The sequence below is a fragment of the Pantherophis guttatus genome, chromosome 1 (assembly GCF_059756535.1).
Source record: "Pantherophis guttatus breed Tessera chromosome 1, ASM5975653v1, whole genome shotgun sequence".
NCBI lineage: Eukaryota > Metazoa > Chordata > Lepidosauria > Squamata > Colubridae > Pantherophis > Pantherophis guttatus.
In genome coordinates, this window is record NC_142063.1 from 20954275 (window position 1) to 20981259 (window position 26985).

At 41.6% G+C, this 26985-nt stretch overlaps 2 protein-coding genes across 2 annotated transcripts; both read left to right on the forward strand.

Annotated features, from left to right (window-relative positions):
* Positions 1-15: 15 nt before the first annotated feature.
* LOC117677451 (uncharacterized) lies at positions 16-9493 on the forward strand. Its single transcript, XM_060694354.2, has 4 exons — positions 16-2276; positions 6665-6743; positions 7968-8028; positions 9093-9493. Exons 1-4 carry the CDS (start codon positions 1875-1877, stop codon positions 9217-9219), a joined length of 669 nt encoding a protein of 222 aa, XP_060550337.2. The 5' UTR covers positions 16-1874; the 3' UTR covers positions 9220-9493.
* A 3921-nt stretch (positions 9494-13414) lies between these two features.
* Positions 13415-25459, forward strand: LOC117677450 (uncharacterized). Its single transcript, XM_034437645.3, has 4 exons — positions 13415-14046; positions 17646-17700; positions 18472-18544; positions 23584-25459. The coding sequence occupies exons 1-4, from the start codon at positions 13522-13524 to the stop codon at positions 23750-23752; spliced, it is 822 nt and encodes a 273-aa protein (XP_034293536.1). The 5' UTR covers positions 13415-13521; the 3' UTR covers positions 23753-25459.
* Positions 25460-26985: the final 1526 nt, after the last annotated feature.

Here is a 26985-nt window from a genome sequence, read left to right on the forward strand (position 1 = left end):
ATTTCTTGTTGAAAGAAAAAAAATGAAGGCAACGATATAGGATTGGGGGACAAACTGAAGGATCTGGACAACTGAAAAATGTGAGTTATGACCATTTTTCACAGTTATGACCTTTGCAGCATCTCCATGATTGTGAGATCAAAATTCAAACGCTTGGCAACTAGTTCATATTTATGACCGTTGTGTTGTGGAATGATGAGACCAAACAACATTCCTGGGTCAGCCAGAGACAGTTTTATTGCGCAAGGTTCAGAGCCAGTTTTGTACCTGAAGCTTTGAACAAGGAGAGAACTCTGATACAACTGGTTTTATACATTTCTAAGACAAAGGATTCAGTGAGATCATACATTTTCCATATATGGTTAACATGAGATCATACATCCGATTTTCCCTATATGGTTACATACATTGGATAATATGTTCATCTAATTACTTAAACCATTAATTTTAGTTTATAAAATTATCTTAGCCACACAACTTTTCTTAAGTGCTTGTAGTTGTTAATGGGAGAGTTACTGCTGTCCTTGGGTAAATTTATTGGATTAAGTAACTCTTTGTAACATATATGTCTTTGTGTCATTCATAGTGAGGTCACTCAGATGTTTTCCATATGGCGGTCCTTTCGTGACATCCAGGTCTTATCAGAAGATATATTACCACTTAATGAGGTTTAACTGTTTGTTAATGTAATTTCCAACAAGCACTTTTCTATCTTATAATAATGTGAATAGAGAGGTTCTCTCAAAGTTCATGTATCTAAGCACGTCTTCCCCCTATAACAATGTGAATAGAGAGGGTCCTCCAGAGCCCATATATCTGACTCTGTATGATTCCTTTCTTTTATCCACATTACCATGATTGTGAGATCAAAATTCAAACGCTTGGCAACTAGTTCATATTTATGACTGTTGCAGTGTCCCAGTGTCATGTGATCCTTTTGTGACCTTCTCACAAGCAAAATCAAGGGGGAAGCCAGATTCACTTCACAACCGGGTTACTAACTTATCAACTGCAGTGATTCACTTAACAACTGTGGCAAGAAAGGTCGTAAAATGGGGCAATGCTCACTTAACAAATGTCTCTTTTAGCAACAGAAATGTTGGGCTCAATTGTGTCGCACGTTGAGGACTACCTGTATCAGCTCAGGATCAAAAGAAATCATTGTGTCCTCTCCAGTCTACATTGATAACTTGAATATTGTGTCTCCTTGTACTTTGTCTCGTAGTGATTTTGATTTTTTTTGGGGAAAACCATTTGCTTCAAGACCTTTGGAATAAATTTGATCCAGACCCTTTCACCCAAAAGCCATTTTAACTTGCCCTTCCCTCTTTCCATCCTAAATTATGTAGGTCTGCTCAATACTTCTGGGTTGGCCCCTGGAAATCAGAATTAATTTTTTTTTTTTTGGAAAAGTTTTCCAGTTTTATTTCTTATACACATAATATAAAATGTACATTTTCTTATACATAATGAAGCCTACATATACACGTTTTCCTTAAAGAAAGCATTAAAATAAGGCATTTTAATTACATTCGGAGTTGCTCTTCTACCCTTTCTGAAGTGCAGTCCTGGTGCCCCTGAACCTTTTGCACTATGCTGCATGCCACTCCACCTGGGAAAAGTGGGCACTGCGGTGCCAAAACCTCAGCAGCACCAGGTGGCCCATCTCCAAAGGAGAACAGTCGCCATCTCTCCCACGCATCTCCTCCCCCTTTCCCTCCCGCGACATCCCAATCGCCCTCCTCCCCCCTCAGAATGTGATTTTCGCTCACTTTCGTTTCTCCCTCGGTTTAGCTTTGGCGCGTCTCCTCTGGCTCCAAACACACACACACACAGAGCGTTTTTGCTTGGGATTTCCGCCGATTTCTCTTTCGATGGGTAAACAGATCCCGGACGTCTGCGGGCCCCTGTCCCCAAAGGCTAAACTGCAGGCTGAGCAAAAGGACGCGACTTGTTACACGGGCATGAAATTGAGGATTTGCTGCGCGGTCCTCTTTGCCATCCCTACCCTCCTATGCCTCGTTTTCCTGAGTTTGTACCTGCAGCATCTCTATTCGGACCCGGTTAACCAGCTGAAGGAATGCAAAGCGGAGTTGCAGAACCAAACTTCCCAGATGCGGGCTAGCCTGGGCTCCATGGAGAAGCGCGTGGAAGAGACGGGGAGCGACCTGGAGAAGGCGAGGGTCGAAAGAGATGGACTGCGAGCCGACCTGGAGGCCGCTAACCGGAGCCTGGTGAAGGCTAGGGAGGACTGGGGCTCCTGTCAGGAACATCTGGTAAAGCAGTCTAATCGATTATCAGTATTAGTATTATTTATTTATTTATTTATTTATGTTATTTTATTTATATACCGCCCTTCTCCCGAAGGACTCAGGGCGGTGAACAGCCATAATAAAAACAATGTACAAAATAGAATTTAAAAGCAGATTAAAATAATTAAATCATAGGCCGAATTTAAAACTCTTATTTTAAAACGAATTTTAAAACCCCATTAAAACCAAATTAAAATCATTTATTAGTATTAGTATTATTATTAGTAGTAGTAGTGGTATTAGTATTAGTATTATTAGTATTAGTATTATTAGTATTAGTATTATTACTACTACTACTACTACTACTATTATTGGCAAATTCTAACACGATCCTCTTAGCAAGCTGAGGATGTTGTACATACTAATCCATAGTTTAGTTTATTAAAGTTTAGCTTGGCTTGGCTTGACTAATTTTAAGAGCCTTTCCCAGACATGACTTGACTTGATTAATTTAGGAGCCTCCCCAGGCAGTCCAGACAATGCTGGGTGAGTCACAATATAACCAACCAACAATCAAATCAAATAAAAATAAAGTAAAATAAGAACAACAAAAAGAACATGAACAAGATGGCAGTCCAACCAACAATGCACTAAAGCCCCATCTGACACACACATACATATCACCCCCCCCACACACACACACATTCAATTAGGGCAGGCTAATAATGTGTGCCTGGTCCCCCCAAAATCTAAGAAAATTAAGTGTATGTAGGCTTCCCAAATTTCAGTTGTTCTCTCTGGTCGTTTTCAATAGCAATGGCTAGATTTGTCCTGCTGGCTGGGACTTGCAGTCGAAAATATCTGGAGGGTACCAGGTTATCTAATTCTGACTTAACCTCTAGGCTCCTATCTTATGAGTTGATAAGCAGGCATAGCAGGGCCAAGGATCCATGCAAGGAAAACTGCAAAAGTCAAAACAGGAAAATTTGATGGTTACCTGGAACTGATTTATATCTTCCTGTCCCGCCTTGATTTCCTATAGTGTTTGCATTTTTTTTTCATAATGTTTTAATCCTGTAGGGCAGTTTGAATCTTTTGGCGTGATGGTCTTATTAATTGAATAAACTTATCATTATTTTTGATTATTACAATACTTGATTAAAAAATGGCTGGCCCACCTTTTAGATGGAATCATTTCAGGCAACTAGTCTGTTGGCAGGAATTTTAAAAAGACAGCAAAAATAATGAAATGATAATATCTCAGATTTTACGTAATAAATTTTCTGGCAAATAAGTTTCCAATATTTACCACCAGTCTGTCTCTTTTTCCAGTATATTGTAAGCACTTTTAATGGTTGGATTAATTTGTAAAAAGGATAAAACAAATTGTAAGAACTAAATAAAAAGTGGAAATGGTTTCATTTGACAAAAACAATAACATTCATCTAACTGCTGAACCTAATCAATGATTAACAAGAAACAATGCTTATCTCCAGCTATCAGTTGTGAATTGTTGACTGTAGACTTACAGTTGTAGGCTAAATTAATAATCCAAGAAGCAACACAAAGGAAACTCTTGAGCATAAAGCAGATCCCTCCAATCTGAGATTCTTTCAGTCTATTAGATGATAGCTTATTTTTCTGACCTGAGGCCATGGAGGTGATGGGGGACCTGCTAAATTGGGGATTCTGGCCACAGAGGAAGTTCTCTGTTAGACAACTTTAAATGGTAAAACATTTAATGGATAGACAAAAATCCATTCACGGTAACAAAATCAACTTTATTTCTCCTAAGTGATTGTTTTTATAATGGTTTGAATTTTTTTTCTTTCTCTTTCACTCTTGGTTTCTTCATATACCATCAAGAATTCTCTAGGATTGAGATAGGTTAGAAATGTTAGAAAATAAATGAAAGCATACAGAGATAGATAGGCAGGCAGGCAGATTTCAAGCATAATTCCAAGAATGCAGCAGAGCAATTTGAGTTTCTCAAAATGTTCCTGGTACAAACTTCAGTAGGTTTAAAACAATGGTGAAATTAATTATACTGAGTCAGTCATGGCAGGGAGAATAGGCATATGTAGAAGGGAAGGTCAAGTAAACAACCTCTGGGCCTCTTGGTATCTGAAAAAATTCCATTTTGTCCCTCTCACTCACACAGACAGACAGACAGACAGACACATAGAGTTTTCCTGAACAGATACTTCAAAAAAGTGAATCTTCAGCTGTCCTTTATGAACACTGGAAAACCAGCTCTGCCAGGCATGTAATGTGTAATAACTTCCCGAGAAACCTCTCAGGCCATTTTCTCATTCAGAATTCCAAGAACCGAAATACTTAGACTGTCTCAAAGGTGATTTTTCCAAAGGCAACTGGGCTTTTTCTTTTTTTTCCCTTGAAAATGTTTTCAAGGAAAAACAAAAACAAAGAAAGCCCAGTTGGCTTTGGAAAAAGCACCTTTGAGACAGTGGTGAAATCTAAAATTTGTTACTACCGGTTCGGTGGGCATGACTTGGTGGTGGTGGGGTAATGTGACTGGGTGGGCGTGGCCATTTTTTTTTTTTTACTTTTAAAACCCATTTTTTCTACAATCTCTTTGGCGAAGAGGTTGTTAAAAAATGCTTTCAGAAGGCTCTGACGATCCCAGCTGAGTTGCCTGATCGGCAGAGGCATTTAAAAGAAGAAAAGCCTCTGCCGATCAGGCAACTCAGCTAGGATTGTCAGAGCCTTTTGAAAGCATTTTTTCTACAACCTCTGAAGAGGTTGTAGAAAAAATGCTTTGAAAAGCCTTTGACGATCCCAGCTGAGCCGTGCGATCATCAGAGGCTTTTTTTTTACTTTTAAAAGCATTTTTTCGGCTGAAGAGGTTGTAGAAAAAATGCTTTTAAAAGTAAAAAAAAAAGCCTCTGATGATTGTGTGGCTCAGCTGGGCATGGGGGTGGGGGGACAGGGATTTTTGCTACCGGTTCTCCGAACCACCCGCCTCCATCGCTACAAGATCAAGCAATCCGGTCCGAACCAGGAGCATTTCACCCCTGCTTTGAGACCACCATGACCTGATGACTGAGAATTTCCATAGACATCCAAAATACTTAAAAGAAAGGGAACATTTTAAAAATATAATAGTGGCATAATTAAAAATTAGAATAGGGATGCAAGCTAGAGAGAGGGGGATTAATGGAATACACATTTTTATCTAATAAAGTGAAGTAATAACAAGAGGGGAGAGAATTCAAATGATGGCATTATTAAATATGCTTGAATAATATGGTGATTGGCATAAAAATAACATATTAAAATATTGAATAACCAAATAATGAAAGATTATAACTTAACATAAATATGTGTACTATTACCAGAATTAAATAAGCTTGTCAAATGTAGTAAATACGATGAATATTATTTTATTTGTACTAAAATGTAAGACATTCAGGTACCGTACTATTCACGCATTGATATGTCTGTAAAAAAATGAAAAAATAAAAAACTTGCGGGGGGAGGGAAGTATTACCATTGTGCTATAAATGCTATGCGACTGGTTTCCATTTGTTGCATGAAGCCGCTTTTGGGTCAGTAAGATTTATAGCATCTATAAACCAGTGATGAAATGTAAAATTTGTTACTACCGGTTCTGTGGGCGTGGCTTGGTGGTGGTGGTGGGGGTAATGTGACTGGGTGGGCGTGGCCAACTTTTTTTTTTACTTTTAAAACCATTTTTTCTACAACCTCTTCGGCTGAAGAAATTGTAAAAAAAATGCTTTTAAAAGCCTCTGAAGATCCCAGCTGAGTTGCCTGATTGGCAGAGGCTTTTAAAAGCTTCTGATGATCAGGCAACTCAGCTGGGATGGTCAGAGGCTTTTAAAAGCATTTTTTTCTACAATCTCTTCAGCCGAAGAGGCTGTAGAAAAAAATGCTTTTAAAAGCCTCTGACCATCCCAGCTGATCTGCGTGATCATCAGAGGCTTTTTTTTTTTACTTTTAGAAGCATTTTTTCGGCCAAAGAGGTTGTAGAGAAAATGCTTTTAAAAATTAAAAAAAAAGCTTCTGATGATTGCGCGACTCAGCTGGGCATGGCGGGGGCAGGGATTTTTGCTACTGGTTCTCTGAACCACCTGCTTCCATTGCTACCGGATCAAGCGATCCAGTCCGAACCAGGAGCATTTCACCCCTGCTATAAAGCATAGGAGCCCCTCTTAAGAGGGAAGGTCTTGAGGTATCTAGTATGAATTCAAAAGTGTTAATACTCTTTCTCTCTTGTTTCTTCAACTCCCATATTTGCTCCTATAGGGAATACTTGTGGCTTGCACATGACAGCACTATTAGACTTTAGGACACTAATCCTGTCTTAAAGAGAAGGTGCAACACAACAATGTTGGAATTGACAGATATCTTTCCTTTTGGTCTCCATCTAGAAAAGTGTGGAAAAAAATGCCACATCCCAAATGAAGGAAGCTGTCCGGCGAGAAATGGAGAAAAACAAAGTTGCTGAAGGTGAGGTGGAGCTATGGGGAGCAGGGTCGGTGATAATAGATTGAATTTTGGAAGAGAACTCATAGCGAGTAGATTAAGACAATGGGGAAAGCTTTGTCCCTGCTTAGAACACGATTTGACTGCCCCCAAGTGACATTTTCATCAGTAATTTAAGTCATACAAGACAGTAGAGCTGTGGTGGCGGAGTGGTTAGAATGTAGTATTACAAGCTAACTCTGCACTGTCAGGAGTTCGATTCTCATCGGCTCAAGGTTGACTCAGCCTTCCATCCTTTCCGAGCACCCAGATTATTGGGGGCAATATGCTAACTCTAAACCGCTTAGAGAGGGCTGTAAAGCACTGTGAAGCAGTATATATGTTTAAGTGCTATTGCTACTGCTGTTCTGGAATTCGTGTCATTTTCTGAATCCGCACCGTTGTTGGGATCTTTATGAAGACAAAATTCATCAGCACACTTTTTTAGTCAATGGAGAAAATATAGTTGCAAGATACCTTCCCTTCACCTCATTAAAACCTGGTTTTAATGTATTTTATTCATTAGCACTGATGATGTTATTTAGTTGGGTAGTGAAATATCTGCAAGAAAACAACCAAGCTTAGAGGTCACCAAGGACCCCACAGTAACTAGTTTAGCTTAGCTGATGGTGTCCACTTTAATAGGAATTTTGTGTATGTGTGCAATTTGCAACCTTCTCTTGTTTTCCCTTTATTTCCCTTTCTCCAGTCAACTCCTTTTTTGATCCCCAGTCTTATAGCATCTCTTTAAGGAGACTGACTTTTCTTGGACAATCAAAGTCAGAGCCCTACATTGGTTGCCCTTGATATACTTGGCAAATCAGAAATGATCTAAGAGCTAAACCCATCTTTTTTTTTTTAGTAGAACTGTAGTCTGATGTTTACCTGTTCCAGCTTGATATTAATAACTTGGAAAGGCTCCAGTATCATTTGACTTTGGGGGCACCAAAACTGAATTGTATCTCTTCAGATCTCTAATTGCTGGGTCAATTTATCAGATGCTTTAAGGGGCACTATGGTATCTTGGATATGCTGTGTGAAAGTTTGGAGGGGAAGTGTTTAAGCCCAACTTTTCAATAGTATCAAGAAAACTCTAAGTCATGTTTGAATATAAAGGAAAGACATTGCAGAGAGTAAGAAAAGATACTGCAATATAAACTTAGTTTAAGAAGCAGAAGATAATCTGTTACTCTTGGTTCCTTTCTTTAGAGGAGATTAAACATCTTAAGGAACAACTCTCCAATTTACAACAGATGAAGGATCAACAACAGTAAGAACACAAAATTATGATTCTATATATTCACCTTTAAATTTTGAAGAATTTCCAAGCTGGGAATTCTCAAGTAGACAACCAGGTGATTCCAGGAAATGTAGAACCAGGTAAGAGGGTAATGTTCCTCGGTTCTCTTTTTAGTCTCAGGTGTTCTGAGGCAGATTGTCTCCAGATGGGTAAGTTCCTTTCTTAGCGACCATGGCTAACTTTCTTGAATAGCCTGGTCACCATTCCATTTACCTATTAATCTATTTCTTACTACAGTTGGCATAAATTGGCAATCATAAATTCAAAGTTCACCAAGACTCTTTGGGGGTCCACAAATTCAGAATTATTTGCCAGACATTGAAAATATTTGCAAAAAATTAAAACAGTGTCACTTTGTCATTATTATTTTGCACTAGCTGATAACCTGGCATTGCCCAGGTATTTATTTATCCCAATTCTCTATTAGACAGGAATAATCAAAGCCTTGTTGAAAATGTCCAGACCAAACGTAATTTCTAATGTTGGATTTTCCCCCTTACCAGAGGGAACCCCCTTGTGGAGTACTGGGAAGCCGTTACCATGACAACTCCATTGTGCTGTACAGTAGAAGCCATTTTAAGGCAGTACAGTAGAAGCCATTTTAAGGCACAACAGGCTGTATCTTAACAGAACACCCACCCTGAGGAGTGTTAGGGGTGTCTTACCCCACAGTATTTTTTTCCAGAGGGTAAGTCATCTGTGTACCAAGTTTGGTTGAAATTGCTCGAGGCGTTCCAGAGTTATACACACAAACACACACACACAGAGCCATTTTTATATATATAGATTATTAAAAATACAATGTTTTTGTCATTAAAAATATTTTATTTATGTTAAAAGCTAATGGATTTTACATTGTACTTTATACATAAGTAAATATTCTACATTTCTTAATGCAGAAAATACGGATAACTATAACCCATAGAAACCAAAGCTCTTTTGGAATCCTCCGTAATTTTTAAAGGCGGGAAGAGGTCCTGAGTGCAAATGTTTAAAAAATATTCTTCTAATGCGACAATGTTCTCTTTCCACAGAAAGGAGATTCAGCATCTGGAGGATCAGCTTATGAAACATAAACCTCTTGAGCGCTCCAAGGGAGGCCTTCTCCTCGGGTCTTCTATGGTCCTTCTCCCACTTCTCCTTGCTGCCCTCCTCCTCTAGTCCATTTTGGACACTGCCAAGTTTGGGTGGTGCGCACGTGTCAACTCTCACCCTACTTCATCTGCATAACCATACTCCTTCTTCTGCATGTGGGTTTTGGAGACTTGTGAGCTGTGCCCTGTTAGGACAGAAACCTGATTCTGATGCCAGACGTGGACATTTATCTACTGTGATAACTGAAATTTTGGCCACAGCAGTGGATTTGCTAGAGCTTGTATTACATTGCACTGTTACACAGAACTTGGCAAATAAAGTTCAATTTTGATTATGATAATAGTAACCTGTACCTGGTGAATGTCAAATTGGGAACAACTTTCTTTGCTTTCTGATGGTTTGGTGGCTTCTCGTGTTAATGTTCAGAAGACCAAGATGCTTTGATCATGCAGGAGGTCTCAGTTTCAACCCCTGCTAACTGCTAGCCATGATGGGAAGAAAAGCAACACCCCATAAATACATATAAACACATGCCTGAAAATGTGGAAAGTTGATACAAGCTAATAGTATCATTTTCCCCAAGAATAGAATAGAATAGAACAGAACAGAATTTTTTATTGGCCGAGTGTGATTGGACATACAAGGAATTTGTCTTTGGTGCATATGCTCTCAGTGTACATAAAAGAAAGATACGTTCATCAAGAATCATAAGGTACAACACTTAATGATAGTCATAGGGTACAAATAACAAATAACAATCAGGAAACAAAATATAAATCGTAAGGATACAAGCAACAAAGTTACAGTCATGCAGTCATAAGTGGAAGGAGATGGGTGATGGGAATGATCAGAAGATTAATAGTAGTGCAGACTTAGTAAATAGTTTGACAGTGTTGAGGGAATTATTTGTTTAGCAGAGTGATGGCGTTCAGGGAAAAACAGTCCTTGTGTCTAGTTGTTCTGGTGTGCAGTGCTCTATAGCGTCGTTTTGAGGGTAGGAGTTGAAACAGTTTATGTCCATGATGTGAGGGGTCTGTAGATATTTTCACAGCCCTCTTTTTGACTCGTGCAGTATACAGGTCCTCAATGGAAGGCAGGTTGGTAGCAATTGTTTTTTCTGCAGTTCTAATTATCCACTGAAGTCTGTGTCTGTCTTGTTGGGTTGCAGAGCCAAACCAGACAGTTATGGAGGTGCAGATGACAGACTCAATAATTCTTCTGTAGAACTGTATCAGCAGCTCCTTGGGCAGTTTGAGCTTTCTGAGTGAAGATGAAGGAATATAGATTTAATTCCTTATTAAGAGGCTCACTCCTTGTGGTCTCCTTTAGTAACCTTCTTTAGAGCTCCGAAGTAGAATATATTAAAAAATTAGGTAACCAGGAGCTTAATTGGAAATTATATTCTTTTTTTCCCTCTTTTATGGTGGGAAAACAGATTAAGATCTTTTAAGATGTTCAAATGGTGAAAGAAATATAGCAAGTACAGGTTGTTCTTGACTTACAACTATCCGTTTAGTGACTGTTCGAAGTTGCAACAGCACTGAAAAAAGTGACTCATGACTTTCACACCTAGCACTGTTACAGGATCCCCATGGTCATGTGATCAAAATTCAGATGCTTAGCTCATAATTTATGACGGTTGCTGTGTCCTGAGGTCATGTGATCACCTTTTGCAACTTTCTGACAAGCAAAGTCAATGAAGAAGCCAGATTCACTTAACAACCATATTATCACTGCAGTGATTCACTGCAGTGGCCAGAAAGGTCATAAAATAGGGCAAAAGCCACAACTGTTTCACTTAGCAACAGAAATTTTGACATCAGTTGTGGTCATAACTCGAAGACTATCTGTAAGAGATGGTTTTTTGAATGGCTGGCTGAGGAATTCTGGGAGTTGAAGTCCATACATCTTAAAAGTTGCCAAGGTTGGGGAAACCTGATTTAAACAATGCGGATGTGTCACACGCTGGCCACGCCCACGCCCGGTTTAGCAAAGGGGAAAAAAGTCCTGAGACGTCATGTGATGCCGTCCTGACGATGTGAGTTTAACACCCCTGATGTAGTAGAATCAAGGATGAGTTTGCAAGGATAGAAAAGAGGTTTTGGTACAAAAAAGTTATAATTGGAGCCCCTTTTTCCTCATATCTCATGTTATTGATTTCTTTCACTTACTATTTCTACTCCTTTTCTGTGCTTTGCAGGGAATGTGGTGACGGTTACCTAGGTTCAAAGAGAATTTAACAAACATTTAGGAAAGCTGCAGAAATGTCATTAAATACTACACCACCACCCCCCGTTTGTTCTAAACATCACAAAAAGAGAAACAAACTTTTCTTTTTTCAACTTACACTACCAATCTGATAATAAGAAACACTTCAAAGATTTGGAACAACCCGCTTTTGAAAAAAAGTTCTGTGTTGAGAGATTGAAAACTGAGGGGAAAAGTGACACTAATACCCATGGGCCTGGATAGCACAGAGCCAAGCTGATCTGGATCTTTTCCAGGAGTACGTTATGAGTTTAGGCCTGCTGGTCCTTAGCATGGAAAAGGGAACTATGATCTCTCCCCTGGATGGAGTATGTGATGGGGAGATTCTGCGGAGATTCTCAGTCATCCAAGTCATAGTTATCTCAAAGGTGCTTTATTCAAAAGGCAACTGGACTGTTTATTCGTTGATGAAGAAAATGTTTTGCTTCTCATCCAAGAAGCTTTATCAGTTGAGACTGGATGGAAGGATAGGTTCTGAAAGGATGGTCTGTCTCTCTCTCTCTGTGTGTGTCTCTTTCTCTCTCTCTTTCTCTCTGTCTCTCTCTCTGTGTCTTTGTCTCTCTGTCTCTATCTCTTTGTCTCTGTCTCTCTCTCTTTGTCTCTCTGTCTCTCTCTTTGTCACTCTCTGTCTCTGTCTGTAGTGTGTGTGTGTGTGTTGTGTGTGTGTGTGTGTGTGTGTGTAAAGATTGTATTTCTTTGCAGTCATCTGGTCGTTATCACTCTGAGAGCTATTGAGGCCACTTGGAGGTTTATCTGTCCACTCAGGGTCACCTGAGTTGGTTGTGGCATTGTAGACTGGAAATAGGTGGATGTCTTATCCCTCCTCATCGATTGAGAGAGGGCTGCTCGATTCTAACACAGATGGATTCTTTTACCCCTCTCTCAAACCAGTGAACCTCTCTATGCAGAATGTGGCTGTCTTCAAAATGATGGGGTGTTCATACCATCAAAGAGACTAAGTATTAGCCCTTCCGTAGAGAAGGCTTAGAGGTGACGTGACAGCTGTCACCCAGTACTTGAAAGGGCTGTCACAGGGAAGAGGGTGTTGATTCATTCTCCAAAGCAGGGGTCTCCAACCTTGGCAACTTGAAGTCCTCCAGGCTTAAAGTTGCCACGGTTGGAAACTAGGGGTCGGCTGCTGGGGGTTCGCAGGGGTTCAGGAGAACTTCTAGCTAAGATTTTGTGCAGTTCAGAGAACACCTAAATGCCACTCCTGGCTGGCCCCGCCCACCCCGCCCCTCCCAGGAGACCCCACACGGCCCGCTTGGATGCAGGTAAGTGCAAGGCGTGCGCAGAGGCTCGGGGAGGGAAAAAAATGGGCCTACCTGTAGTTTGAAACAAGCCCGTCCAGCCTCCAGAGGGCCTCCGGAGCCTGGGGAGGCCATTTTTGCCCTCCTGGAGGCTCGAGGAAAGCCTTCAGAGCCCGGGGAGGGCAAAGACGCTCACCCCGCTGTGGTGCAGGAGGCCAACTAAACCATGTCCACCATGGCCACGCCCACTCAGCAACCGGGCACACAACCCCTTACTAAAATTTTTGAAGCCCACCCCTCTACTCCAAAGCACCAAAGAGCAGGACAGGAAATGGGTGGAAGCTCATCAGAAGGAGATTAGCAGGGATGCTGCAGCTGCTGCTCCTCGCTTTATGCATAGATCATGGGGAAATGCTTTTCGTGACTCAGAAAGGGGCAAAACAAAAAAGAAACAGAAATCAGAACAAAAAAAGAAACAGAAATCAGAACAAAAAAAGAAACAGAAATTGTTGGTTTAAACCCTTTTGTTGACTTGTAAGTGGCCGGGAAAATCCATTGCCGTCACCACAGCAATCTCTGTTGAGTGTAGTTTAGTTTCTCCTTCTTCTCCATTTGAGGCATCGTTTTGGAAAACTGCTCTTTGCTGGCTCTTCATTTATTTATTTATTTTGACACTCCGGGCTGAGAGATCACTTTCGTTTCTGCTGGCTGCTGGAGCTGTTTCTTCCAAATCACGAGGACGCGCAAAAAGGGGAGGAGGATGCATTAAATGGGACCATTAAAAGGGAGAGCAGAATCTTTCTCTTAAAGAGGCAGCCAGAATTTCTGTGTCTCTCGGCTTTCAACCGACATGGGTGGATTGCTAACATGCCGTCAGTGTTCCAAGCGCATGGAGAGTCTAAAGGACCACAGTTTCTGGGACATCTGTAGGACATGTGTGAGAAAGTACTTTTGGTTCATCCTTGTCACTGTCATCGTGCTTACTTTATCTATCATTCACTACTCACGGGCCCCACCAGATCTAGTCGGGAAGTGCCCTAAAGACCAACCCAAGTTGCTTCACAACATCTCCCAAGTGGAGCCGGAAAAAGTGATTCTGAAGGAGCAACTGATCAAGATGGAAAAGAAGATGCAGAAGCTCAAGAATATTATGAACCAGACTCAAGAAAAATCTTTGCAACTTTTGGAAAAGAAGAAAGAAGAAGCGGATGCCCTGAGCAAGGAATTGTCAGGTTTCAACCAATCCCTTGTACTAACCAGACAGCTCCTGGAGAAGGAAAGGGAGAAAGCCCAAAGTTTACAGAATCAACTGGAGAAGGAAAAGGAGGACCTCCGAAAGATTCAGCAGCAGAGAGATTCTTGCCAGAAACGGCTGGTAAATGGGGGAAGGGGGGAGAGATTCATTGTAAAGTAAGATTAGAATTAAAAAAAAGGAAAAATGGGGGTGGGGGGAATATTGTAAAGTAAGGTTAGAATAAACAAGCATGATGTCATTTTTGGACCTAGCAGAGTGGCTTATTTTGTTCCAACCAGCTTTTTTTTTTTTTAAATTTGATTTATATGCCCCCCTTTTCCGGAGACTCAGGGTGCCTTACAATGCGCTGAGCAATAGCCTTCACCCTTTTGTATATTTATACAAAGTCAGCTTATTGCCCCCACAAACTGGGTCCTCATTTTACCTACCTTAGAAAGGATGGACGGCTGAGTCAACCTTGAGCCTTGGCGAGATTCGAACCTGCAGTAATTGCAGGCAGCTGGTCTTAATAACCAGCTTAATAACAGGGTGCTTTAGACCACTGTACTACCAAAGCTCTGTGGTAGTACAGCTGACTTTCTTCAGATAACTAAATAGGCAGATGTGTTGTTCCTGCTATGATTGTGCCTTGGCTTTCATGTTCTCTTCCAGAATCACTTGGCAGGTTCTTGCTGGAGCTCGTGTTGGTATGTCCTGGGCTGCCCTCTCCTTCATTGCTCTGTCCTGGCATTTCTTGATGGTCTGGGGCAGTGGTGGAATTCAATTTTTTTTACTACCGGTTCTGTGGGCATGGCTTGGTGGGCGTGGTGTGGCTTGGTGGGCGTGGTGTGGCTTGGTGGGCGTGGCAGGGGAAGGATACTGCAAAATCCCCATTCCCTCTCCACTCCTGGGGGGAGGTTATTGCAAAATCTCCATTCCCTCCCCACTCCTGGGGGGAGGATATTGCAAAATCTCCATTCCCACCCCACTCCTGGGGGAAAGATATTGCAAAATCTCCATTCCCACCCCATTCTGGGGCCAGCCAGAGGTGGTATTTGCCGGTTCTCTGAACTACTCAAAATTTCCGCTGCCAATTCTCCAGAACCTGTCAGAACCTGCTGAATTTCACCCCTGATCTGGGGTGCTACTTCAAAATCCGCTTGTACAGGTAGTCTTCGACTTACAACCATTCATTTAGTGACCCTTTAAAGTTACAACGGCCCTGAAAAAAGTGTCTTATGACTGTTTTTCATACGACCGTTGTAGCATCCCCACATGATCAAACTTCGTACAAACTCGGCAACTGGCATGTATTTACGATGGCTGCAGTGTCCCAGGGACTCACATGATCCCCTTCTGCGACTTTCTGATAAGCAAGTCAGAAAGGAAGCCAAATTCACATAATAGCCGTGTTACTAACTTAAACATCTGCAGCAATCCATTTAACAATTACGGCAAGAAAGGTCGTAAAATGGGGCAAAACTCACTTAATAACTGTCCTGCTTAGTTAAAGAAATGTTTGACTCAATTATGGTCGTATGTTAAGGACTAACTGTATAGGAGTTCTGGGCATCGCCAACACATTTACAAAGCGCCATCTTGGAGAATGCAGGTTTGATTGGAGATCCCCAAATTATTGCAGCCTGTGAACCCATCTGGAAGTGCAAGAAAGAGATGTGAATGCAGAAGACAAATTGCTGTCTGAAAAAGAAGGGATGCATAAATGGCACTCCCCCCCCCCTTTTTTTCCCCCTCTCTCTCTTTAGGATCACCCTACAAAACTCTCTCCATATATCTTTTCACATTTTTACATATGTACATACATCAGTATTGTTGTTGCTGTGATACTTTTGACCAACAGATCCTCCCAAAAGATTTAGGGAAGTTGAAGACATTGTTGTAATACAGGTAGTTCTTGACTTATGACCACAACTGAGCCCAAAATTTCTGTTGTTCAGTGAGACATCTGTTAAGTGAGTTTTCCCCCATTTCTTGCCACCGTTGCTAAGTGAATCACTGCAGCTGATAACTTAGTAACAGGGTTGGTAAGTGAATCTGGCTCTCCCCCATTGATTTTGCTTGTCAGAAGGTTGCAAAAGGGCAATGTGCAATGACACAGCAATGGTCATAAGTATGAACCAGTTGCCAAGCATCTGGATTTTGATCCCAGAATCATGGGGCTGCCACAAATGTCATAAGTGTGAAACAGAGGTGGTATTCAGCAGGTTCTGACCAGTTCTGGAGAACTGGTAGCAGAAATTTTGAGTAATTTGGAGAACCGGTAAATACCACCTCTGACTGGCCCCGCCCCCATCTATTCTCTGCCTCCCGAGTCCCAGCTGATCGGGAGGAAATGGGGATTTTTGCAGTATCCTTCTCCTGGAGTGGGGAGGGAATGGAGATTTTACAGTATCCTTCCTCTGCCACACCCACCAAGCTACACCCATAGAGCCGGTAGTAAAAAAAATTTGAATCCCTCTCCCCCTTTCTCTCATTCTCTTTCTCTCTCCCCCCCCCTTTCTCTTTCTCTCTCTCTCCCCCACACTCTCTCTCTCATTCTCTTGCAGGGGGCCGATCTGGTGTCTGCAATGGAGATCAAAATCCAGCTTCTTCTCTCTGCTGTAAGTGCAGCATCAGGATTCTGCCTTGGTATATTTGCAGCGCAAGGCCGCCCTCGTTTCCTGCCGACTCGGAGCGGTAAACAGCATCTGGTTCGGGGAGCAGCCGGATTTTGCTCTCCATTGCTCTCTCGGCCCCCTGCAAGCTCTCATCTCTCGAGAAGCCCAACCAAAGTTTCCCGCACCACTTCAGGGAGCGCTTCTCGAGAGACGAGAGCTTGCAGGGGGCCGAGAGAGCAATGGAAAGCAAAATCCGGCTGCTCCCCGAACCAGACGCTGTTTACCGCTCCAAGTCCCAAGCGGCAGGAGATGAGGGCTGCCTTGTGCCGCAAATATACCAAGGTGGAATCCTGATGCCGCACTTACAGCGGAGAGAAGAAGCCGGATTTTGCTCTCCATTGCAGACACCAGATTGTATTGCACCACCTGCAAAAATGCAAAAATTTCCAAATATAGCCCTGCCCTCTAACAGCCCTCCTGATATTCAACTGTTGTCTATCAAGGAGGATACTTGGCCATCTTCATGCTTGAAAGGATTCTATAGTGTAACAGCAGATGTCTCCCACCTTGGCAGCTTTAAGACTTGTGGACTTCAACTCCCAGAATTCTCCACAATTCCCCTGAATGGGCTAGGTGGGAGTTGAAGTCCACAGGTTGTAAAAGAGCCACAATTGCCCAGCCCTGGGCTAGGGTAGGCTGACGCCGCGTGGGTGGGAGGCAGGGCAGGGCGAGGGGCGGGCGAGCCAGCAATTTAACAAACGGTTTGGTGTGCTGCAAGGCCAATAAATTGCAAAAAAACACCGAACCGTTTGTTAAATTACTGGCTCGCCCGCCCCTCGCCCCGCCCCCACTATTTATTGGCAAGGGGCGGGGCGAGCCAGCAATTTAACAAACGGTTTGGCCGAACCGCCTAGAACCGGCAGAATCCCACCACTGCCAATAAGTATATGCAGTTCTGAGGTCCCGGCTATCATGGCATTTATTTCCTAATTCTAGACATCTAACTGATTATCACGTGATACACCTTATTTCTTCATGTTCTTTGGTAATGAGTAGAGCAAAATACTCCTTTTTGAATCACGTGATCATTCCATTTTGTGTTGGTTTTTTTTCCCCCATTAGAACACGTTGGAAGAAGAACTCAAGTCTCCAGGTAGTAAAACTAGAGAATACGAAGGTAAGTGATAACCATGTGGCTGACTTAATACAGGACTTTCTCCACTTCCAGGTTAAACAACTTTCCACTCATCCTTAAGTTGGCAGAAAACTGAATACAATTACTATAAATCGGGGGTGTCAAACTTTAAGACCTGGGGGCCGGATGTGGCCCGCGGGGTGCTTAGATCTGGGCCATGGGGCTGCCCTGGAAACAGCGAAGGACTGGCCCGTGATGCCTCTGCCAGTGAAAAGGGCATTCGGGAGGACTGCTTGTGGCCCTCCAGGGCTCCTTTTTTCGGCTGTTGTTGTGACCCAGGCCCAAGTAGGTCGTAATCGACGCAAACAGTTCCAAAACAAACAGACTTGGCCAAACTTGCCACTAGGCAGTTTTAAAAGTGCATGCAGCCCATGTCCACTTTACTTTGGTGTTCTTTGGCATTACTTAGCACTTCCCGGTGTTCTTTCCAAACTTAGCAGTTTCGAAAAGCTGTCTTATGACATGGGCTGGGGATCAGGTGAAGGCAATGTGAATGACATAGTAAAGGAACTGACAGCATGGTAAGATGCGAGAAGGGGAAGGTATTTTTAGTGCCAACGTGTGTGGGCTTAAACTGGGTGAAGCCACCTATAGTGGGCCGCATGTTAGCCTGCATTGCTAATAGATGGAATGCTGGGAACACGTAGTTCAGCAACAACGGATTCTCCTTTTGTGACCCTATGCCTTGCATGTATGTATAAGAGGAAGTGAAATACCATCTGGGTAACATAGTATTTTCCTTTTTCTTTTTAGGTAAAATAGCAGAGCTTGAGAGGCAGATTAAACAAGAGAAACAGAGAAACCAAGACAATTTTAGACATGAAAGGTAACAAACAGAATTTTGCTTGTTGCTGGGATTCACAGGTCCTTCATATCCTGCATCCAGAAACAGCCAGCCAGATGTTTCTAGGGAAAATCCCCTCTCCCTAGAGCCCACAACGTCCCAAGGACCAGGAACGGCTGCTAAAAGTCCTTAAAATTAAGAACAAAACAAAGGTACTGGTGTCAGACCAATGGATGCCATTCTGCCCAGAATCCTTTTCATACAATGGCCAGCCAAATACTTGAAAAATTATGTTTCAATTCATGTATGTTTTAAAATAGATTTATACAGCTGTCATTCTTACGAAACGTTATTCTGGGATATTCATTTAGCTCAGCTGTCAGGTTTCGATGTCATCTCAAATAAATTGCACTCCCAAACAATTAATCTTTGCTGAAATATTCCATTTATTGAGTACGACAGATCTGGCCCCGACTTCGTCGTAGCTGATACTAACCCTCTGACCCCAAACCCTTCCCTTTCCATTCCCCAATTCTCATCATTGGCCATCTTCCAAGTCAGGCTTCCCAGCTCCTGCCTTCAACCCCAGGAATGTCCCCCTCCCATCCCATCTCCTAGGGGATATTATCTACAGAGAAAATAAATAGGTGAAAAGTCAAGCCTCGTCTCCTCCTCTTTATGGCAGCATTAAAATGCTGACATCAGCATTTATCAACCTTAGTAACTTGTATGTGTGGATGTCAACTCCCAGCATCATGCTGCCTAGGGAAATCTGGGAGTTGAAGTCCGCACATTTATTTATTTATTTATTTTATTGAAAAGTTTTATAAGAAATACAAACATTTTCTCCCCCCCCACCCTTCCCCCCTCAACCCCTCCCCCCCTTCCCCCCCACCCCCCTCCCTAGACTTCCCAGAACAGGCACAGGGTATAGCATTCACAAACATAAAACTAAAATATGCTAACAAATTGTTGACTTCATATTCTCCCTAGGTCTTTAACTCCTTATAACTCAAAAACTATAAGCATAAACTAAAAATTAAAAATATTTCATTCATAAGCTATATGAATCTTCTTGTTCTGATACTTTTTTTGAATATAGTTGATCCATCTTCCCCATTCTGATATGTATCTTTCGTTTGAATGGTCTTTAAGATATGATGAAATTTTTGCCATCTCTGCCAAATGCACAACTTTTAGTGTCCATTCCTCAATGGTAGGTGGATCTTCCTTCTTCCAATACTGTGCCACCAGTAACCTGGCAGCTGTTATTAAATTCAAAACCAATTTAGTCTCTATTACAGTACAATCTGTAACTATTTCCAACAAAAAAACCTGTGGTGCAAATTTAATCTTTTTCTTTAAAATATTTTGAATAATCCACCATATTTTTATCCAAAAAGCCTTAATTTTTTTACATGTCCACCATATATGAAAATATGTAGCATCTTCACACTCACATTGCCAACACTTAGGTTGTAAATTTGGATACATACAGGCTAGTTTTTTTGGATCTAAATGCCATCTATAAAACATTTTATAAAAGTTCTCTCTTAAATTTTGGGCTTGTGTAAATCTTACATTTCTAACCCATATCTTTTCCCATGTTTCCATCGTTATTGGTTCACCTATATTCTGTGCCCATTTTATCATACAATCCTTGACTAGCTCTGTTTCTGAATCTATTTCCACTAATACATTATACAACCTTTTTATATGCATTTGACTCATGCTGCCTAGGGAAATCTGGGAGTTGAAGTCCGCACATTTAGAAGTCACCAAGGTTGAGAAACACTGATCTAGCTCAACATTTTCAGTCTGCCGATACAGCAACCTAACTAGGGGTTCCAGAATAAGGTATTTCATGAAGATCCACTTTATGATTCTTTATCAAATAGCAATGGCGTGGCATGCATAATGCAGTTGCCCTCTCTGTTCCAGTTTTTACTAAGCAGAGTGAAAATTCACAGCATTTACTAAGCAGGATGGACTTAAATGTATGTATCTCTGCTTAGCAGTTCCTAATAGATTTTCCCTCCATGGAAGTGGGGAAATTTCTTCCAGCACCCTGCTTCGTTTCCAGGCTAAACCACAGGTGCATGATGGCAATATAGATCACAGGTGTCAAACTCGCTGCATGACATTTCGTGACATTTTTCCCATTTGCGGAGCTGGGATGGGCATGGCCTGTGCGTGACGCATCCGGTCCATGGGCCACCAGTTTGACACCCCTTACTTTTGGGTCTTCATCAGCTGAGATTAGATTCTGTTAGAAACAGTACAAGTTCTCAGACGGAACTACTCGAGACCATAACTCAAAAGCAGCAAAGGATTGATTCACGTATTTGCAAACACTGGTTCACACAAGGTGGACCCAGAATGAGGGGTTCATCAGCTTCTTATCCCCTCACACAAGCTTGCTCCCCCTTTGGTACAGCATCCTACCAAAGACATCTACCTTGTATGGAACCTACTTCTATATAATGTCACCTGTGTCACATTGCCAGTTTAACAGTTAAACCATAACCTACCAGTGGTGGGTTCCTCCTGGTTCAGCCCGGTTCTGCCAAGCCGGTAGCAGTGACGATATAACGTCACTGAACTGGTTCTGCCCCCCCGCCCCCGCCCCCCGCTCCTCGCGTTATTCTTACCTTTTATTTGGCCCCACACCCAATCTATTGCTGCCTCCTGAGTCCCAGCTGATGGGGGGCTTCAAAGGGCCGCCCTACAGCTGATCAGTGTTAAAAGAAAACAGATGAGTAGACCGGTGCCTGCAAAAATAAATGGGTAGACCAGTGCCTGCAAAAATACATGAGTAGATCAGTGCCTGCAAAAATAAATGGGTAGACCAGTGCCTGCAAAAATACATGAGTAGAACAGTGCCTGCAAAAATAAATGGGTAGACCGGTACAGCTCTGCAAGCAGTTAAAAGCCTGGTAGACCAGTACCTCTGCTAAATCCTAAATAATTGTCACATGACCATCAAGCCACGCCCACAAAATATGCCACGCCCACAAAATATGCCACGCCCAGAGAACCGGTAGTAAAAAAATTAGAACCTACCCCTGTAACCTACCCTAGTTTTTTCCTAGCATAAGTTCTATTTTTATCTTTGTGTTTCCTCTACTCGCAGTGTTAACTGACATTTAGCTGTTAGCTGCTTATCTGGTGTCAAAACAGCTTATAATTTTCCATTTAGCACATGTTAAGCGTTTACTTTAGAAACCATAACAATTCCTTTTTATATATAAATGACAATTCCACAGTTCACTGTCACTTGGCTAAATTTGTTAAAAGGAAAAAAAAGGACTATAGTATTCCTGGCTCCGTTATTTCTTTTGATCTCCAGACTTTCCCTAACCTTAAAGCAACATCAGGACCTGCTGATTAGGACCCTGCCGTTTCAAACCTAATTTCAAAAAGAGCTTTGGAGCACACGGAGTTGTGAACATCACACCTTTCTGCAATCCATCAAAGTAAATGCTTTCTTCCCACCCATCCCTAAATCCTGTTGCAGTTTGGCTGCATAAGTATCAGAAGCAGTATCATTACTTTCAAAAACTACATTTTTTTTTTGGTAACAAAGCTGGAGCCCCTAAACTTACAGCCATTAAGATCTGGTTTTCTACCCAGGTACTGATATAAAATGAATCTATCTGGAGCTGGTTGTGGGGCATCCCAAGGGAATAACTGAGGCACCAGGTTTATATGGTTTATGAATTTATACTTATGGTTGTTGATTATTGTGAGCCACCCAGAGTTGTGTTTAAGATGGGCGCCCTTACGCATCTTTAAAATAAATAAATAAATGATAAAATAATAAACCCCTCATTCCTCAATTGGGCAACTCCCTATGTTTTGAAATGCCATCTCCAAGGATTCTCAGCCTTCAACCCTGGAGGCAATTCTGGCACATGAGGGGCCAATTACAGTGGTGGGATTCAACATTTTTTACTACCAGTTCTGTGGGCGTGGCTTTGTGGGCAAGGCAAAATCGCCATTCCCTCCCCACTCCAGGGGAAGGTTACTGCAAAATCCCCATTTCCTTCCAATCAGCTGGGACTCGGGAGGCAGATAATAGATGGGAGCAGGGCCAGTCAGAGGTGGTATTTACCGGTTCTCCAAACTACTCAAAATTTCTGCTACCAGTTCTCCAGAATTGGTCAGAACCTGCTGAAACCCACCTCTGGCCAGTTGGTTTTTCTCTTTGATTAGTTCCCATCCTCTGTTTCTTAATAAGAGCCTTGATAGTACAGTGGTCTAAAGCACCCTGTTATTAACACAGCTGCCTGCAATTACTGCAGGTTCGAATCTCTCCAAGGCTCAAGGTTGACTCAGCCTTCCATCCTTTCTAAGGTAGGTGAAATGAGGACCCAGTTTGTGGGGGCAATAAGCTGACTTTGTATAAATATACAAAAGTATGAAGGCTATTGCTTAGCGCATTGTAAGCCGCCCTGAGTCTCCGGAGAAGGGCGGCATATAAATCAAATTTAAATCAATCAATCAATCAATCAATCAATAACATAAAATAAAACAAAGTGGTATAAAAGATGGAAACAATTCTATAGTCCAGGTCTCTGTGATATGGGTATGGAGCAATGGTGGGTTTCAAAAATTTTTACTACTGGTTCTGTGAGCGTGGCTTGGTGGGTGTGGCATGGCTTGGTGGGCGTGCCTTGCTGGGCGTGGCAGGGGAAGGATACTGTAAAATCTCCATTCCTACCCCACTCCAGGGGAAGGTTACGGCAAAATCCCCATTTCCTCCTGATCAGCTGAGAATTGGGAGGCAGAGAATAGATGGGGGTGGGGCCTGTCAGAATTTTTACTACTGGTTCTCCAAACTACTCAAAATTTCTGCTACCGATCCTCCAGAACTGGTCAGAACCTGCTGAAACCCACCTCTGGTATGGAGGGAAATCATTTGTCAAGAGACCTGTTATTACAGGCAACTGTACGGTCCAATCAATAGACTCTAATGAACCCTTTGAGGAGTGTTTATGGGGTTGGATCAAAAGAGTCAAGAGGGTGACTGCAATGACATAACCAGTGCCTGGTCTCTGAACCTTTCCTTTCTCTTCTAGAGAGCAGTACCAGAACAGAATCACGGAATTACATGATCAAATTAGAAGCCAGCAACAGGAAAAGAGTTCCACTAAAAATATCTTAGAAGATGGAACTATCATGCCCTGGGCGTTAGTGATTTTTCTCCTTTTCATCTGCTGTGTCAAATGTTGCAGGCAAGAGCAGTAGCACTGCCATTCAAGAAGTCCTGGAAGAAACTGTGGATATGGCGGCAGCTTAAAAACAAAGTACTGCTTGTGGGAAAGGAAACACTACTCCTTTTTACTTGCCTATTTGAAATATAAATGTCTTTGTCAAGCATTGGGTTTGTTTCCCAACAGAGATATATTTTTATTTTTTATTTTTTTTAAAAAAAAATTCCTAAATCGTTTAAAGCTGTACTTTAAATGTATTATTTAGAGCCACGGTGGCACAGTGATTAGAGTGCAGTACTGCAGGCTACTTCTGCTGCCTGCCGGCTGCCTGCAATTCGGCAGTTCGAATCTCACCAGGCTCAAGGTTGACTCAGCCTTCCATCTTCTCGAGGTCGGTAAAATGAGGACCCAGATTGTTGGGGGACAATACGCTGACTCTGTAAACCTCTTGGAAAGAGTTGTAAAAGCACTGTGAAGTGGTGTATAAGTCTAAGTGCTACTGCTATTATGGTTGGTCACATAGTCAGCCAGATGTTTGGACTGGATTTGGCATTTTTATCCACCTACAGTATCAAGTCCTTCCCAAGGACTTGGGATAGGCAGATGTGGAGGTCTGATGGTGTTGCATCCTGATTGTCGCAGGATGTAAGCTGTTCTGAGAGAAGCTGCCTTTTGCAATTGACTGGTGGTGATTTTCTCAATGCCGATGGTGTTCAAGGAGTGCTCCAACCAAACACAGAGAGCATCAAGGATCTGGAACTACAAATATTCTCCTTTAATGGTATTCCAGTTGTTTTGGGATTGTCGCCAAGATTCCTATTACAGGTAGTCCTTACAACAGTTCGTTTCGTAGCCGTTCAAAGTTCCAACGGCATTGTAAAAAAATTGACTTACTTTCCCACTTGCAACCATTGAAGCATCCCTGAGCATCCCTCAGGCACTTGGCAACTGACTCGTATTTATGACGAGTTGCAGTGTCCCAGGGCCATGCGATCAACTTCTGCAACCTTCTGACAAGCAAAGTCAATTGTGGCACTAACGTCACAACTGCAGGGATTAATTTAACAACTGTGACACAAAAGGTCATAAAATGGGACAACATTCACTTAACAAATGAAATTTTGGGCTCCACTGTGGTCATAAGTCGAGGACTACCTGTATTAACAGTACTCTATCTTTGCTTTCTTTTGCCACAGTTTCTCTATTTCTATTTGCAGATCTTTGTATTTTGTCATCTGCTCTGTTCTTTCTCTTCTCTTCTGTTGTCTCCAGGTACTATCTCCATCCACTATCCGAACTTTGTTTTTCTTATCAACAATTGTTAAGTCTGGCATGTTATGTGGCAGGTGCCTGTTTGAATTCTTAAGTCCCAGAGCACTTTGGCTTCTTCATTTTCTGTTACTATGATTATAAACACAGCAATGTGAAATCACACTTTTCAGTTCTTTAGCTGGCACATTGCGTTCTTCTCAAGAACCGAGGAAGTCATAATATATTGGCATAACATACGTGTGGATCTAAGCAGTGTGGCCTTTTGTAATTGACAGGTGGAAATGTTGTCAATGCACAGATGTTGTTATTACCATTATTTTCTAGAATATACTAATATTTCAAGTAAACCACAACATGTGAAATAAAAACACAATACATACGTATCTATATAACTGTGTCCTCATCTTGAAGGCAGATGTTTGTTGTCTAGGAACTATCCACAATAAATCTGTATTTAACCCTTCCCAAATACTTGGCAGTCTTGAATCATTTGTGTCTCTGTGGACTTCAAAGTAGGATCTACTAAAATTGGATTGGGTATCCAGCCATTGTGTAATATGAGCTAAGCTTCATGAACATGGTTTAATTTGTTTGGACATTCTCTTATAGTTGAGGATAATATACCAACCCCTCCTTTGGTGAAAGCTATTTCTCTTGTATCTCTAAATTACAGTTATTATAATTAATGGCATGCAAAAGGGGTATTTTGGCAAGCAATTTTCCTAATCCAATGGGGCTTTTGCATAATTCTCCCAATTGTGTCCTTAATTAATTCTTCCATGATTCTATGCCCCTCCATGGAAGCTTCAGTCAAACTAACAATTTACAATTCCTCCATATGGTTTTAGGTTTAAAACTTATAAAATGCAATAAAACTCCACATTGTCCCTCTCATCCCATCACATGGCACCAATTGCTTCACGAGTAACTATCATATCCACTCTGTAGGCCTTCCAGAAAACTTCCAAAATACTAATGTGATAACAGTTCTAATAGTATATGGAACTACCCGAGACTTTACTTGAAATCAGCAAAGAGTTTAATGACATGTTTGCAAACAAGGGAACACAAGAAGTGAACAACAATTAATAACAACAATAATAACTTTATTATCATTGTACATGTATACACAGTATATCCATACAACGAAATTCACTTAGCATCCAAAAACCAGGTCCAACAGACATAACAATCCCCAAACACACTCCCCACCACCACAATTCCCCACCCCTAAACCACCCAAACATCCACATAACAGACCAAATAATACTGTCCAACAGCTCACCAATGGTGGCCCTTTAGTTCATTGTTGAGTGCAATTATAGCTCTGGGATAAAAACTATTCAGAAAATGTGTGGTCTGAGTTTTAATTGTTCTGTATCTTCTGCCAGAAGGCAACAGTCCAAAAAGATTGTAAACAGGATGGGAAGAGTCTCTGAGAATGTTATGCAACTTTCTCAAACAGCGAGATTCAAAGATGTCATCCAGGGCTGGTAGCTGGAGTCCAATGATATTCTGGGCAGTTTTAATGATTCTCTGTAGAGCTTTTTTTTGTCCGCTACAGAACTGCTCCCATACCATGCAAGAATAATGTAAATGAAGCGGGCTCTGATAGATGACCACTGGATAACTTTCTATTCACTCTATTCTAAAAAGCAATGCATCCGGTTGGAAAAAGTACAAACTCAGCCAAAATCCTTTTGGTACCTCTAGGAGGCCTCTAAGTTGTCAGAAAAAAAGGAACATTCTAATGACATACATCTTAAAGGTTGGTTAGGTCAAGGGGATCCACATGAGTTAAAAGTTGTCTATCGTCAGAAGATGATTTGAGTCTATGCTTCAGTAATCTACAAAAAGAATTATAACTGTTTTGCAAAGAAACTCAGTAATTAGGAAATGTCAATTAAAAATGACAAATGTATATGACCATATGAATTGCTGAGTTAACAGAATCCTTTGTCTAGAAGGGTATAAAACCATTGTACCTAATTTCTG

What these genes read in the sequence shown, in the direction of transcription:
- LOC117677451 (XM_060694354.2), top strand. Translation starts at nt 1,875, where the DNA reads ATGGGTAAACAGATCCCGGACGTCTGCGGGCCCCTGTCCCCAAAGGCT. An exon ending in GCTCCTGTCAGGAACATCTG is followed by an intron (nt 2,277 to 6,664) that starts GTAAAGCAGTCT and finishes GTCTCCATCTAG; the next exon opens with AAAAGTGTGGAAAAAAATGC. An exon ending in GAAAAACAAAGTTGCTGAAG is followed by an intron (nt 6,744 to 7,967) that starts GTGAGGTGGAGC and finishes TCCTTTCTTTAG; the next exon opens with AGGAGATTAAACATCTTAAG.
- LOC117677450 (XM_034437645.3), top strand. Translation starts at nt 13,522, where the DNA reads ATGGGTGGATTGCTAACATGCCGTCAGTGTTCCAAGCGCATGGAGAGT. An exon ending in TAAAACTAGAGAATACGAAG is followed by an intron (nt 17,701 to 18,471) that starts GTAAGTGATAAC and finishes TTTTCTTTTTAG; the next exon opens with GTAAAATAGCAGAGCTTGAG. An exon ending in GACAATTTTAGACATGAAAG is followed by an intron (nt 18,545 to 23,583) that starts GTAACAAACAGA and finishes TTTCTCTTCTAG; the next exon opens with AGAGCAGTACCAGAACAGAA.